This window comes from Colobus angolensis, unplaced genomic scaffold, assembly GCF_000951035.1.
Source record: "Colobus angolensis palliatus isolate OR3802 unplaced genomic scaffold, Cang.pa_1.0 Scaffold308, whole genome shotgun sequence".
Lineage (NCBI taxonomy): Eukaryota > Metazoa > Chordata > Mammalia > Primates > Cercopithecidae > Colobus > Colobus angolensis.
The window spans coordinates 1,240,221-1,253,074 of NW_012116355.1; the positions used below are offsets into that span (position 1 = coordinate 1,240,221).

General features: G+C 57.7%; 1 protein-coding gene across 2 annotated transcripts in view; it reads left to right on the forward strand.

The window, feature by feature from the left end:
* Positions 1 to 8,684, forward strand: part of CNTFR (ciliary neurotrophic factor receptor) — a 38,275-nt gene extending 29,591 nt beyond the window's left edge. For both annotated transcript variants that reach the window (XM_011950530.1, XM_011950531.1), the window contains 6 exons: positions 2,276 to 2,393; positions 2,569 to 2,735; positions 3,852 to 4,015; positions 7,226 to 7,406; positions 7,787 to 7,955; positions 8,045 to 8,684. In XM_011950530.1, coding sequence (XP_011805920.1) covers positions 2,276 to 2,393; positions 2,569 to 2,735; positions 3,852 to 4,015; positions 7,226 to 7,406; positions 7,787 to 7,955; position 8,045 — 800 coding nt within the window. In that variant the 3' untranslated portion in view covers positions 8,046 to 8,684. The remainder of the gene's footprint in view (positions 1 to 2,275; positions 2,394 to 2,568; positions 2,736 to 3,851; positions 4,016 to 7,225; positions 7,407 to 7,786; positions 7,956 to 8,044) is intronic.
* Positions 8,685 to 12,854: the final 4,170 nt, after the last annotated feature.

Below are 12,854 nucleotides of genomic sequence, written 5' to 3' on the forward strand. Positions count from 1 at the left end.
TGGTCTGAGGGGGGAGGACAGTTGGGGAGTGGAGGAGCCTGGTCAGTGGGGAGGCTGGTCGGGGGTGGGGGCCTGTGAGTCCAGTGCTGTGGCCTGCTCTGCCCTCCGAGGAGTTCTGGGCAGCAGGGAGCTGACTCTGCAGGCTCCGATCCCCACCCCACCCCCAGCGCCCTTCCCCTTCCTGGGGGTAAGGGGGGCGGTGGCAGGAGCTGGGAGTGGAGGCTTCTCGGCCGACCTCGGAATGTCCTTTCCTCCTGGGGTGGCTGCCAACTCTGGCCTGGCCAACAGGCCCCCAGAAGGCACTTCCTGTGTCCTTGGCCGCCCCCCACCCCACCCCCAGGCAGAGTTCTGCACCCGTGGGCAGACAAGGAAGAGACACTAAAGGCACACAGGATGAACATGGAACGACACGAGACGGACACAGGGCCCGGAAGGCTTCCCAAGGGAGGCGGACAGTGGAGGGCAGAACGCAGGTTGGCCCTGTGGGGTCTCAACTGGGCCCTGCTTTCCCCGACAGGCCTGGGGAATGGAGCTGCCTCCGCCCACAGCATTGCCCCCTCCACCTGGAGTTCTCCTGATGCCTCTCTGTCCCCTCATCTCTTCTGCTGCAAAGCCAGATCTGGATCCTGGGGGTTCTGCCCCAGGCCCCTCCCAGCATCACACATACTGGACACGCACACGCAATCACACAGAGTCACTCGCAGTCACGTGCACACTGTGGATGGAAGCCCACTGTTCCCCTGTGTCACCATGGCCACTCTACAAGCATAGACATGCACTCCCCTTCACTGTCCCTGGCTTATTGAGCTGCCCCCCTCCCATTTCCTGTCCACCTGTCAGGCCGGGGGCGGAGGAGGGGGGAGGCACAGGAGGGAGGTGTCAGTGTCCCTGGAGCCACAGACGGACATTCCTTGCTTGGGTCAGATCACATAAGCTGCCTCCTTCCAGGAACCTGAGCCGCCTGTCCTCACGCCTTACCCAATGCCTGAGGGTGGGACAGCTGGGCTAAGTGCTCACAGCAGCAAAAAAGAGTGTGGGCTAGACTGCAGAAAGGACTTCCCAAGTGTGTGTATATAGGGTTACCCCTGTCCTGGGGTTTAGTCCCAGCTCTGGCTTACTGTCTGACCTTGAGAGGTCCCTATCCCTCTCTGGGCCTTCCTATTTCAGTGTCGAGGGCAGCTGCTTACCATGAAAAGGGCTTTTTTTTTTTTGAGACGGAGTCTCGCTCTGTCGCCCGGGCTGGAGTGCAGTGGCCGGATCTCAGCTCACTGCAAGCTCCGCCTCCCAGGTTTACGCCATTCTCCTGCCTCAGCCTCCCAAGTAGCTGGGACCACAGGCGCCCGCCACCTCGCCCGGCTAGTTTTTTGTATTTTTTAGTAGAGACGGGGTTTCACCGGGTTAGCCAGGATGGTCTCGATCTCCTGACCTTGTGATCCGCCCATCTCGGCCTCCCAAAGTGCTGGGATTACAGGCTTGAGCCACCGCGCCCAGCCCGAAAAGGGCTTCTTAAAGGGTCTGCGATGAAGATGCTGGGGGCTGGCACTGGGATGAGGTACACACAAAGGGAACAGCAGCTTCCTTTCAACAGGCACTTGTACACACACACAATCACACAGACACGCAGATTCACACACATCCACATAGCTGCTCCTATGGATCCCTGGTCACTCATTCATGTCACATAGAGACATGTATGTAGCATGTATACCCCTGCATGCAGACATCTACAAACACAGATATGCATACAAACAGCTGCCCAGTGCCGTTCCTGTGTAGCCACCAGGCCTGTCCTTGTGTCTCCATCTCTACTGAGGGAAGTCTGGGGTGTCTCTTCTCCAGGAAGTGCACCCGATACTCCAGCAGTCGGAGGACCCATTCAAGACTCCCCTCGTCTCCGCAGCACAGTCTTCCTCTGGGAGTGGACACAAAGTGGCAGGAGATGTGGGGCTGGGGCCGATTCCCCCAGACATCACCTCCATCCTGTGATTGATGAGTTGAGGCCCGCAGCCCCCTGCTCCCCACGGTTCCTGCCTCCATTGAGCAGGTGGAGGGGGTGGTTCCCTGTCCGCACAGCCCTTGTTTTTCTTTAATTAAACATCTGGCTCTCTGTGGCCTGGGAAGCCTCAGACCCTCGCTGACAGCCTCCCCCCCACAACTTTGGCATCGATGATGGGTTGAGGGGGGAGAGCTGGGGCTCTGGGGCCCACCTGTCCCCATACAGTGCAGGGGACTGGGAGCTCCAAGAATGCCCTAACCATACTGTCCTCACCCCCAGTGCCGCCGCGGGAGCCTGTGCTCAGCTGCCGCTCCAACACGTACCCCAAGGGCTTCTACTGCAGCTGGCATCTGCCCACCCCCACCTACATTCCCAACATCTTCAATGTGACTGTGCTGTGAGTAGCTGTGCCTGTGACCCGGGTCCAGCCCTGACCTCTGACCTCTACCCCCTTCCCACCGCCATGCCCTCCGTCCATATCCCAGCCCTGCCTTGGGCTTGACCTTCCCTCAACCTCTACCCCATCTGACCCTTGATGATGGTAACAGTACCTGGGCCTCACCTCTCCCCAGGCATGGCTCCAAAATTATGGTCTGTGAGAAGGACCCAGCCCTCAAGAACCGCTGCCACATTCGCTACATGCACCTGTTCTCCACCATCAAGTACAAGGTCTCTATAAGTGTCAGCAATGCCCTGGGCCACAATGCCACAGCTATCACCTTTGATGAGTTCACCATTGGTAAGTGTGGTGGTTGGGGGAACCTGCTGCCTACTCCAGTGGGAATGTAAGTGGATGTGTGCCAGAGGCACATGAACATTGGTGGGGATGTCCACATGCATGCACATGTATACATGGCATGTGCACGCCTTTGCACAGGTATGTACAGTGCACATATATGTGCACATATTGCATGACATATATACCTGTGAACGTGTAAGTGAATGTCCTTTACCTGAAGGGCTGAGAGACCTGTACAGCAGCTCTTCCGATCATTTTTCTGGCTCCCAGAACATGCAGCAGGGGGAAGTGGGGGCAGGCTGGGCCAGACCCTTGTGCAGCTGCAGCCTCCACCACCACTTCCCCAACTCTAATGGCTTCCTTACGGCCTGTGATGAATGAGGTGTCAGAACAGGAGACAGGACTGGGACAGATACCGTCCTCCCCCTGACGCCCCCATCCCAGCCAGACCTTCTACCTGCCCCTGCCCTATTCCAGGCAGACTTTCTGCCTGCTATTCCTCCACCCCAGCCAGATCTTCTGCCTGCCCCTGTCTTCTCCCCAGACCCCATGACTGGATCCCTAGCCAGAGTATTTCTACATAAGCTGGGCCCTTAGGCACTCCCATCAGATCCCCAGCCTACCTCCAGATCTGCAACACCTGTGGACTCTTTTACTCTTGACCCAGGTCTTAGTTTGGAACTGGAAAAGATGAAGTGAAAAACCAGGCTTGGGGGAGTGTGTGATGCTGGGATAGGAGGGGGTAATCCAGATGACAGTGGGGGTGACAGTGGTAACTATGGAGGCATCATATTGGCTTAGTTACTGGGATGCAGGTCAGTATGAGGATAGGGTTGGGATGATGGGATGATGAGATGAAATTTGGGATGTTGATACGAAGAGTTGGTGACAGTGACTGTAGTGACAACCGTTGGTGATGATGGGGATGTCAGACTTGGAAGTAATGAGATAGTTTTCTACGGTAGCTACCAGAATTGACAATAGAGAAGAGGCATGGTGACTATGATATTGATGACAATGGTTGGCAATATGAGAGGGTCAACATGGTGGCTGGAGTTGACAAAGTGGGTTGTTGCCAGAGATGAGTGTAGTAATGAAGCTATGTCTCCTAAACAGTGAAGCCTGATCCTCCAGAAAATGTGGTAGCTCGGCCAGTGCCCAGCAACCCTCGCCGGCTGGAGGTGACGTGGCAGACCCCCTCGACCTGGCCTGACCCTGAGTCTTTTCCTCTCAAGTTCTTTCTGCGCTACCGACCCCTCATCCTGGACCAGTGGCAGCATGTGAGTGCCCTGCCCTGTCAAGATCCTGGGTGCCTGAGTTAGAATCATGTGGAGTGAGTGGCACCCATATCCCATGTGGCAGCAGCTCCAGTGTGAGACCTGATGAGTCAGGCTGTCTGTGGGGAAAAGGGATCAGGTGGGCCTGGGAGAATGGATGGAGCTGCGGCAGGTGTCCTTAGGGCTTCCCAGTGACCCCTGTTAGTGCAGTGGGAACACATATGTCTTTTGTGGCTCCCCAGGATAGTGGAGAGAAATGCAGGAAGGGAGATGGTGGGCAGGACAGGCAAGGCTCCCTTTCCTTACCTCAGCCTGACCAGACATCTCCCTCTTTCAGCCCTGAAAGACATCTCCCTCTTTACACTCTGGCCCAGGCTCTGGGCCTGTGCTGGCCCCAAGGGGTCAGGATCAGGCAGTGGGGTCAAGCCTGGCCCAGGGTGAGTTTAAGCCCTGACTGGCATCAGGACTCCAAAGTCAGACCCAGCTTAGGGGTCAGCTTGAGGCTATGAGTTGGAAGGTAGCCTGGCTGGGAACCAAGCAGTGGACAAGAATCAGTATGGGGTCGGACTATGGTCTGGATCAAGCTATAATAGAGAGCTCTGGGGAACAGCCAGAGGTTTGGGGCAGACTTGGAGTTCTCTTGCTTTAAGCACCCTGGGCCCATAGGGTTTTGGGCACTCTGTGTGGCCCATGAGGCCTGTAGGCTAGGACTGGGGTTGGGAGGGTGCTCCATGGGACAACCCAGGCTGGTTCCTGGAGGTCAACTTGTACCCCTACCTCATCTACCAGGCTCCAACTCCGGCTCCTCGTGCCCCTATCCCGTCTGGCCTTTAAAGCATGTAATTCGATTCCTGGGTGCCTGTCCCCCACAAAGCCTACTCATGCACTCACATGTTCCCTGACAGAGTCCGGAGTCCCTCCCGCCTGGCCAGCTGCCCGCGCCTAATGCATTGCTAATAACCAGGGTCTAGTTTCACAAGCCCCCCCTCCCCCGCTAACGAGCTACAGGCAGCAGCCCCGCACGTCGCGGCGCACACGCCTTGCAGTGGACCTGGCACACTGCCCACCACACACACGGGAACATGCACACACGCGCGGCTCCCAGCAGGAATCATACGCCATACGTGTATGCAACTAACATGCCAAGACCATGCGCAAAACTGACCCCCACACTGAGGTGGGAAGAGCAAAGTGTGCAGGCTTCGTGGCGAGAACACGTGTGGCCTATAGCTCATCCTAGCCCCATTCCGTGTCTCACTGGCACTGGGGCTGGTTAGATTTATGGTTCTTTTCATCTGAAGTTTTGCTCTGAACAGAGTCTATTCTCCCCAATCCTTGACCTTGGGGAGAGGCAGGTGTATGACTGGGAGGGGCGAGAAGGGCAGAACAGAGAAAAACATCACCTGGATTTTCAGGAGGAAAATCCAGACCAGGAATTGCAAAAGAATGGGCCCTGGACAGGGGCTGTCTCAGCATGAACAAGAGAGAGGCAAGTACAGGGACCCAGCATGGGTTCCCTGCAGCTCCTGCCCTGGCCCTAAGTGGACAGAGAGGCCTGGAAGGCGTGTCGGGCATCTGCTCCAGCAGACCATGGAGGACTCCCAGGGGAGGCCAATGTCAGTGACTAGGGAGTTCCTGTCAGTTGAGAAGCCTTTCTCTTGAGAGCGAGGATGAAGGGATCACTGATAACCTCGCAAGAAGGATCCTGATCTAGGATATGTGGCCCCCAGGAGAGCACTGACCTCCTGGGGGCCCCATTCCCAGAGGTATGGTGCCCACCATGAGCCCACAATGAGGCGGCAATTTGATCTGTTCCCCGTGGCTCCCTCCCTGTGGGGAGACTGACATGGAGGTCTGCGGAGGGAGACAGAGCTGAAGGAGCTGAGCAGAAAGGGACTGGGGTGCCAAAGGTGGAACTGGGACCCTGGCTCCAGGAGAAGAGGGTCTTTGGGACCCTCCGATCTTCCAGGGCTGAGATTAGGATTTACTGAGCCCAGAGTCTGGGCCCAAAAGGTGTCTCACCATGACCCTGACCTTTGCCACCGTTATCAGGGCCACAGGCTGAGCACATGCCCCGACACACATACACACATGTGTGCATGCACTCACAGCCTGTCAGGTCAGATAGCCCAGACCCCAGTTTTCTGGGGGGAAGATTGGAACAGGGACCAAAAAAGCCCTGAAGCCAGACGTGGCCCAGAGCGGCCCCCTCCTCCGCCCCCACCGGCTGCCCCTGTTTACGAGGTGGCTTAATGAGGCAGCGGGTGCCGCTGAGATGAACCAGAGCCCAGCCTGGGCCTGGAAGGGGCGCCGGACAGGCAGCCCGGCCTGGAGGGTTGGGGGAGACCAGCAGGATGGGGCCAGTGGGGTAGGAGTGGGGTTGCGATGCTTCCAGGAGGAAATGGAGCAGCTGTTCTGTGCCCTGCAGCCCCAGGGGCTGTCCCCCACCCCTTTCTGCACCAGCAGGGTGATAACCACACTGAGGCCTTCCTGAGGGGAGGCTCAGCTGGGGCCGGGCTGGTAGGTGCCTTGGGCATCTCGGAACCCAGGCTCTGGCCAGAAGCTGTGGTAATGACAGCGCTGGCTGAAGTGCATTTGGTGCTGTCGTCATGCCTTGGTCCTTATTGTAACCCTAAGAGATGGATACTCTCATGAACGCGGTTTTGCAGATGAGGATGACAAGGTGTGGGGATATTAAGTAACTTGGTCACCTCACTACTAAGGGATGGGGCCAAATTTGAAACTCAGGTAGCCTAGCTCCAGTCAGTGTGTGGAACCTCCCCTCTCAGTGGCTTCCCGGTGGGAGAAGAGGGCGGCACTACCATCTCCTTTCACCCCCTGCCCTTGCCACCTCCAGGCTGGGACTGTGGTCGGGATTCAGCCAGGCTGGGGACTGTGAGAGAGCAGGGGCAACAGCAGAGTCGTAGGCACAGGGCAAAGACTTCCTTATTATCCCCTGGGGTGTTTCTGGTCTCCTTGAAGGTGTCATTACTCTCCTTCAGGGACAACTGCTCTCCCCTGGGGTCTCCTCCCTAAGATGTCCCCAATCTCTGGCAAGAATATTCTCCATGTCCTTCTCCTCCAGGGAAGTCCTCACTGTCCCCAGAGCACTTCACTCGCCTCTCCCCAGAGGCATGCTCACTTCCTCTGGAGGGACCTCATCCTCCTGGCCCCCAGGTGTGTCCTTACCCCCACCCCATGGTCTGGCTGCAGGTGGAGCTGTCTGATGGCACAGCACACACCATCACAGATGCCTACGCCGGGAAGGAGTACATTATCCAGGTGGCAGCCAAGGACAATGAAATTGGGACATGGAGTGACTGGAGCGTGGCTGCCCATGCTACGCCCTGGACTGAGGAACCGCGACACCTCACTACTGAGGCCCAGGCCGCGGGTGAGCTTGCTCCTGCCCTACCTCCTGGCTCTGCTGTCCTGGAGGCCTGTGGTAGGACCCGTGGCCTGGTTCTACCCTGCTGCCTCCAGCCTCTGCTCCCGGGGTAGCCACACTCTGTGGCAGCCACACTTCTGCCTGTCTGTCCAACCCCTGCCATTCCTGGTCCATGCTATCTGGACATCGTTGGTAGGGGTCATTGGGTGGAGGGGTTATCTGTGAGCCTTGGGAAGCAGGATCTGCCTGATGGGGGAGGCAGGGCTGCCTGATGGTGGAGGCGTACCAGTCTGATGCAGGAAGCAGAACGGTATGTCTCATGAGCCCCCAGATCTGGATGGGACCCCAGCCCTGGCCTTGCCCTGAGTTTCCCCCATGTTCCCCAGAGACCACGACCAGCACCACCAGCTCCCTGGCACCCCCACCTACCACGAAGATCTGTGACCCTGGGGAGCTGGGCAGCGGCGGGGGACCCTCGGCACCCTTCTTGGTCAGCGTCCCCATCACTCTGGCCCTGGCTGCCGCTGCCGCCACTGCCAGCAGTCTCACGATCTGGTAGGTTGAGTGAGGCTGGGTGGCAGAGGGAGCCTGAGGGAACCCCCACTCCAGTCCCCTCCCTGACAGGCCCATGCCTGTCTCTGCAGAGCCCGGCACCCCATGAGGACATGCAGAGCACCTGCAGAGGAGCAGGAGGCCGGAGCTGAGCCTGCAGACCCCGGTTTCTATTTTGCACACGGGCAGGAGGACCTTTTGCATTCTCTTCAGACACAATTTGTGGAGACCCCCGGCGGGCCCGGGCCTGCCGCCCCCCAGCCCTGCCGCACCAAGCTGGCCCTCCTTCCTCCCTCGGGGGAGGTGGGCCATGCAGCTAACCCACTCACCAAAGACCCCCTCACCCTGGCCCCTTGGGCTGGACCCTCCAATGCCAGCGACTCCCAGGAGCCCTTGGGGGACGTGAGGGGAGCCTCTCACATCCGATTTCTCCTCCTGCCCCAGCCTCCTGTCTATCCCAGGGTCTCTGTTGCCACCATCAGATTATAAGCTCCTGATGCTGGGGGGGCCCAGCCATCCCCCTCCCCCCAGCGCCCACACTTTTCAGTCCCCTCCCCTCTGCCCTGTTTTGTACACCCCTCCCCTGACCCTGCTCCTATCCCACAGTATTTAATGCCCTGTCAGTCCCTTCTAGTCTGACTCAATGGTAACTTGCTGTATTTGAATTTTTTATAGATGTATATACAGGGTGGGGGGGTGGGGGGTTCTCATTAAACGTCACCATTTCATGAGTCCTTGAAACAGATATGCTTTGGGAGGGTATCCCTCTTCCAAGGACCCTGCCCCTTCCAGGGCTGGTGGAGGAAAGAAATTGTGGTTGGGGAAGATGGGGAGAGGCGTTCAGCTTTCAGGCCAGTGTATCTGGTAACAGTGTTGTCTACTTCTTGGCGGGTAGGGCTTCCCTGGAGCACAGGGTTGCAGCCAGGGAAAAATGGTGGGAAATGAGGGATCCCGTGGGGGTATCCAGTCAGTCCTGGAGGCTGCCCAAGTCTTGGCTGGGGCAGAAGCCTTTCAAGGGTCACCTCTAGAACTGCCTTCCATGAGTGCCCAGGCCTGAGCCCAGTGCACAGGGCTAGAGATGGCAGAAGGGGAGGGGCAGGCTTCATCCTTGGGGCCAGGGGGTGTGCATGATCCCTGCCATCTGAGAGACAGTCCAGGAGTGCCAGAAGGTCAGGCCTAGGGCTCAGCCAGGCCACAAGGGCTCAGAGCACAGAGTGTCCTGGGCCTGGGCAGGCAGGGTGGCTGCCTGAAGGAGGAGGTTGCTTGGAGTATGACCAGGGACAGGACCTGGGCTTCAGAACTGGAATGACAGAGTACAAGACTTACTCCCAGGGCTGGGTTATAGTCAGGACTGTGGAGCTGGAGAGGGTGGGGCTTTGGCTTTATAGGATGGTCAGTCTTTGGTCCAACCTCACATCCTGCCCACACCCTTTCAATCCCCAAACTGGGGCTCCGGGATCCCTCTGACTTCTCCTCAGAGGAGGACACTTGGCTGTCCCAGGCCTGCTTAGGTCCAGACCCCACTTATAGAAGCTGCCTTACTGAGCGTAAGCAGGCACTCTCAGCTGGGAATGTCCAGGGCTGGGGCCAAGTAGGCAGGCCCTGTGACCTGGGGGCAGGGGTGAAAGGAGAGGCCGGAGCTCTGACCTGGGGAGCCAGGTTTTGGCCTTGCTCTGGGTGCCTGCAGTAAGAAGAGGGGGGTGGAGTCAAAGTCAGGTCTACACCCGCACCCACCTGTGCACAGATGTGTACACAGAGCCACCAGCCACCCTGATGCCATCACACACTTTCTCCCAGTTCAAACCCTTCCCCTCAGACTAGGCTCCGGCAATGGATACCCCTTCCTGGGATCACCAGGCCCCCCTGGGAACGTGCCCTGGGAAGGGGATTGACAGTGCCTCAAGCACCGATGAGTCCGGCCTGGACAAGACACAGTCCCAGAGGTGAGGCCTGGTGAGGGTCTCCAGAGTAAAGTGGCTGTCTCTTCTCCAGGTTAGAAGAGAGAGGGGTGTTCTAGGTGGGAGTCCCATGAAAGCAAAGGCCTGGCATCAAGGTGAAGCCTGTGGCTTTTCAAGCTGAACACGCCCAGCTATGGAAATGCAAGGCTCTTCATTCACAGGAAGAGGCTTCCAGGACATCCTGAGAGGTGGCTGTGGACCTGCTCTGTACCCTGAATCCCGAGTTCTGCCTGGGGGTCTGGTCCCTGTGAGGTGTGGCTCAGCCTGAACCTAGGCTCCAGCATGAGTAGAGGTAACAGGGGGTCACCAACAGTCTCCCCCAGAATATTCCTGGGATGTGTCAGAACTTCCACCCTTCATCTTTGGGGTGGGTGGGATGAAGTGAGGAGTCTCTGGCCTGAGCTGCCTTTCTGCCTTGAGAGCCCTGGTCAGCCCTGACCTACCCACCGCCCACCCAGAGCTTGGGCATCAGCAATCTGGCCTCCATTAGCAACATGGGAAAGTAATTACGTGGGGCCTCGGGAGGAGGGGGCAGAAGGAGGGGAGGGGGCCTGCCAGAGCCTCAGAGGCCAATGGAGGGGAGGACTGGGGCCTCTATCTCTCTTCCCCCAGCTCTGAGAGAGAGACCCTGCTCTGCCTCAAGCCCAGGGTGGCTGGAGGGGCAGCATCATTGTCTCCGACTAGACAACTGCCCTGGGCCTGTGGGTGGTCACCCTCCTTGTGGGTCCTGGGCCCTTGGCCTCACAGAGGCTGTTCGCCTTGGAGGGTCTCAGTTGCTGACTGTCACCTCTCTCTAGTACTGTCCCTCCACATCTAGTTCCCACAGTGGTTCTGGGGAGCCAGGCATAATTGCAGATATCAGTTCTTGGAGCTAAAACAGAATCTGGAGAATTAAAACAAACCTGAGGCATGGGGGGAAGGGAAGGCTGGGATCCCAGACCCCAGGTGCGTTGCACAGGGTCCCAGCCTTCCAGCCCCCTACTTCTCTTTGTGCCCCACGATACACTGTGGCTGGGCCCCGCTCTGTGTCCTAGCCTATCAGTCCCTGCCCACTTGATCTCTCTTCCAGTGTGGCTCTACTCCATTCTTACAACTCTAGATCTGCCTCTGTGCACCCCCGCCCCTCTCTTCTTGCTGAACCCATTTTCATTTCTATGTTTGTCTCTTCTTTTTTTTTTTTGAGACGGAGTCTCACTGTCACCAAGGCTGGAGTGCAACAGTGCGATCTATGCTCACTGCAACCTCCACTTCCCAAGTTCAAGCGATTCTCCTGCCTCAACCTCCCGGGTAGCTGGGATTACAGGTGCCCACCACCATGCCTGGCTAATTTTTGTATTTTTAGTAGAGACGGGGTTTTGCCATGTTGGCCAGACTGGTGTCAAACTCCTGACCTCAGGTGATCTGCCCACCTTGGCCTCCCAAAGTGCTGGGATTACAGGCATGAGCCACTGCACCCAGCCTATATTTGTCGCCTTCTGTCCCATTCCTATCTCTGAATCTGTCTTTGTCCTGTTTCCTGTCTGCATTTCTTTCTGTATGTTTCTGTTCCATCCCTGTCTCTCTGTATGTCTCCATCTTGTGTCTCTTCTCCTGTCTCTTCTTCCCTCCTTGTCTCTATATCCATCCCTCTCCATGGTTGTCTTCGCATCTCTTCTTCCTTGTCTGTCTTCCCTTTTTCTGCCTTCTCCCTCTCCCTCTGTCTCATGTGTCTCCATCCCCATCTCTGTGTCTCTCTGTATATATCTCTATCCATGTCTCCACCTCTGTCTCCCTCTTCCCTGACTCTGTCAGTCCTTCTCTTTTTTGCCTCCCTCTGTGTTCCCACCCCTATCCAGACCCCAGTCTGTGGCCGCCGCTCCTCTCCGGCCTGCACCAGGGACTGTCCTGGCTTCTGCTGCCCCCTCTCGGCCACCCGCCTACCCTTCATTCCTGCTCCTAGGCTGGCAGCTCTCAGCACAGACATCCCACGTCTGGTGTGTGTTCCCAGCAGCCAGCCAGGAGAGAGGGCGACATCAGGCAGGAATCCTTCCTGGGCAGCCTCCGGCCCTGAGAACTCCCTGGAGCCTGTGAGCTCACTGCCTGTGTAGGAGGGAACTCCGAGAAAATTCATTCTCACGTGGAGAGAACAGAATCCCCGGCTCCAATCCCAGTCCTGCATCCTGCCCCTGCCTATCTTCAGGTCCTGAGGCCCACAGCCCAGAGCGGCCAGACCCTGGGAAGGCGATGCCTGCCTGGAGATGGAGGGCTAAGGTCCTCGGGGCAGGAGTGATTGGGATGTATTCTCTCCACCTTGCCTCTTCTCAGAGGAGGGGGAGAGGAAGGAGGTCTGAGGAAGGGCGTCGGATGGGGCCAGTTTGGGGAGAGTCTGGAAGGGACCTGACAGTGCCATTCTGATGGGGAAGCCAATCTGAGGGTGAGTGGATCTGAGAGGGCGCATGCGACAGGGTGAGCCTGAGCCAGGGCCCGTCTGGGAACGTGTCAGAAGAGCTTTCGTTTGAAAGGCCCAGCCTGAGGGGTAAGCTGACCCAGGGGTGTCTGAAAGGGCCTGGTCTGATGGGTCCAGTCTGAAGGGAGACTGAGCTGAAGGCACACGGATCCGAAGACTAGAACTGCCAACTAGTTCTAGTCTGCCTGAACTTTCCCAGTTTTAGCACTGAATATCTCAAGTCTCAGGAAACCCCTCAGTCCCAGGCAAACTGGGACGTCGATCACCCTGTTTGAGAAGGCCTTGCCTGACAGCACCAGTCTGACGGGGGAGGCTGGTCTGAAGGACGTCTGAGGTGGGAGGGTGGTCTGGAGGATGTTTGAGGCGGGAGGCAGGTCTGCAGGATGTCTGACAGGGGAGGTTGGTCTGGAGGATGTCTGATGGGGGAGACTGGTGTGGAGGATGTCTGAGGGGCCTGGTCTCATAGTTGCAGTTTGAGGGAAGAGCCTGCTCTAGACC